The following is a 2,413-nucleotide window of genomic DNA, read 5'->3' as shown; positions in this document are numbered from 1 at the left end:
CTCCCTCCTAAAACCGCAATATTGCAACAGTCATCCTTCTTTGTATTCCACAATCAACTAGCCTTAACACAAGATATCCTGTAATTAGTGCACAATAGTTTTCATGACCATATGTGCGGAAGTATGATAACTATCGTGCTATCGCGACCGCATCTTGCAATGATACATGTTCTAACGTGGGTGGGATACTTCACCAAAATTGCTCGTGGTGACACTAGTATCAGATGGATGCATTACTAGCCAGCTATCTTTACGCGCATTCAATGAGAGGAGATGTCTCCGTCGACTGATAATACATCTGTGACGATTTCGTCAATCTCAAGATGATCTGTCAGTTTGGTCTGAAGAAAGTACTCATAGGGCTAGGATGTCATACTCCCTCCGTTCCTAAATATTTGTCTTTCCGGAGATTTCAACAAGTGACTACATACGAAGCAAAATGAGTGAATCTACACTCTAAAATATGTCTATATACATCTGTATGTGATAGTCCATTTGAAATCTTTAAAAAGACAATTTTTTAGGAATGGAGGGAGTATATGTGAGGTGCGTGTATGTATGAGCGTCTATGTCTGTCTTGTGTTAAAAAAAGTTATCTTTATGTGGGTCGCAAGTTAATCATTTTTTCTTGAGGTTTGACAACTCAATGAGATATTGACATATAGATACAAAACAGTAAAATAAATATATAATACAGATGTCGATGAAATTCCCTTTTTTGTGGCACTTTACCACAATTTAATTGCAGAAGACAAATTAAGAACGTTGTCCTGTCCAATTGGATGCCGACAGAATTACGGACTTCCTCCTATCATACTCAGAAACTGAACTGATCTGAAAATGAAGTAGGGTACCCATCCTTTCTTTCTGACGGAACGAGCAGCAAGCCAGAGTCTGGTGACTAGAGCCTGGAGCCAGTGCCGGCGACGTCGACGACGAAGCGGTAGCGGACGTCGTTGCGCGCGAGCCTGGCCAGCGCGTCGTTGATCCCGTCGGTGGAGACGAGCTCGATGTCGGCGGTGATGCCGTGCTCCCCGCACAGGTCCATCATCTCCTGCGTCTCCTTCATGCCCCCCGTCATGCTCCCGCTCACCGTCCTCTTCCCGAAGATGAGCGGGAAGGACGGCAGCTCCACCGGCTTGTCCGGCGCCGCCACCAGCACCAGCTTCCCGTTCACCTTGAGCAGCTCCAGGATGGGCCCCAGCGAGTGCTGCGCCGACACCGTGTCGATCACGTAGTCCAGGCTCCGAGCCATGGCCTGCATCTGCCTCTCGTCGGTGCTCAGGACGAAGTCGTCGGCCTTGAGGCTCTCCCTCGCCTCGCGCTCCTTGGCCGGCGACGTGCTGATGACGGTGACCTTGAGCCCGAACGCCTTGCCGAACTTGACGGCGACGTGGCCGAGCCCGCCCAGCCCGACCACGCCCAGCCGCCGCCCGGGCTCGCCCAGCAGCATCCCGTGCTGCTTCATGGGGCTGTACACGGTGATCCCGGCGCACAGCAGCGGCGCGGCGGCGTCCAGCGGGAGGGCGTCCGGGATGCGCACGAGGAACCGCTTGTGGGCGACGAGCATGCTGGAGTAGCCGCCGTAGGTGACGCTGCCGTCCCAGAAGATGCCGTTGTAGGTGAGCGCGACCTTGTCGCAGTAGTTCTCCTCGGAGCGGCGGCAGTGGTCGCAGTCGAGGCAGGAGGCGGCGATGCATCCGACGCCGACGCGGTCGCCGGGGCGGAAGCCGGAGACGTTGGCGCCGACCCGGGTGACGACGCCGGTGATCTCGTGGCCGGGCACGAGGGGGTACATGGTGATGCCCCAGTCGTTGTTGATGAAGTGGAGGTCCGTGTGGCACATGCCGCAGTAGTGCACCTTGATGGTGACGTCGTCCACGCCGTTCTCCCGGCGCTTGAAGGCGAAGGGCACCACCTCGCCGGACGGCTCCATGGCCGCCCACCCGCTCACCGCCTGCGTGTGCTTCGGGGTCACCTCCATCGCCGGCCAAAAATGTGCGTGAGACAGTGAAAGATTCTTGGTGTCTGTGGTGCTGGTTGTTGTGATTGCTGCATCGTCTCAGCTACTTATGTAGTGTGCTTGATCTTCACGCGGTTGGTCCATCTCAGTGCCTCAGTGGTCCGGTCGTTCGTGAAGCCTTATTATGTTGGAGGTTAGGTTAATTTCGGTTAAGTAGTTTTAAGGGGTGGTTGCACTTGACCTGCTAAGGCGTTAACTATAATCATTAAACACTTGGTCATGTTGGACGTGTTCGTTAGCAAACTTAAACCACGTACTTGGTTTAAAAAACTGCTTAGTGGCGTGTGATTTCAAGACTATTTCAGAGGTACATATGGCAAAAATTGTGGGAGAGACCTCTATGTTCATCAGCTTAAATCATTCTATGATTGTTTATAATTCTATCATCTA

At 52.7% G+C, this 2,413-nt stretch overlaps 1 protein-coding gene across 1 annotated transcript; it reads right to left on the bottom strand.

The window, feature by feature from the left end:
- Positions 1-660: 660 nt before the first annotated feature.
- On the bottom strand, positions 661-2,038 carry LOC123187220 (probable cinnamyl alcohol dehydrogenase 6; the record flags this gene model as incomplete). The annotated part of the gene is given in 1 exon segment (XM_044599019.1): positions 661-2,038. A coding segment is annotated over 1 exon segment (1,137 nt), but the record flags the coding sequence as incomplete, so codon positions are not given.
- Between the last annotated feature and the right edge of the window lie 375 nt (positions 2,039-2,413).

The sequence above is a fragment of the Triticum aestivum genome, chromosome 2A (genome assembly GCF_018294505.1).
Source record: "Triticum aestivum cultivar Chinese Spring chromosome 2A, IWGSC CS RefSeq v2.1, whole genome shotgun sequence".
Taxonomy (NCBI): domain Eukaryota; kingdom Viridiplantae; phylum Streptophyta; class Magnoliopsida; order Poales; family Poaceae; genus Triticum; species Triticum aestivum.
Note: the sequence above shows the minus strand (reverse complement) of the source record. Positions and strands in the feature narration are given on the sequence as shown.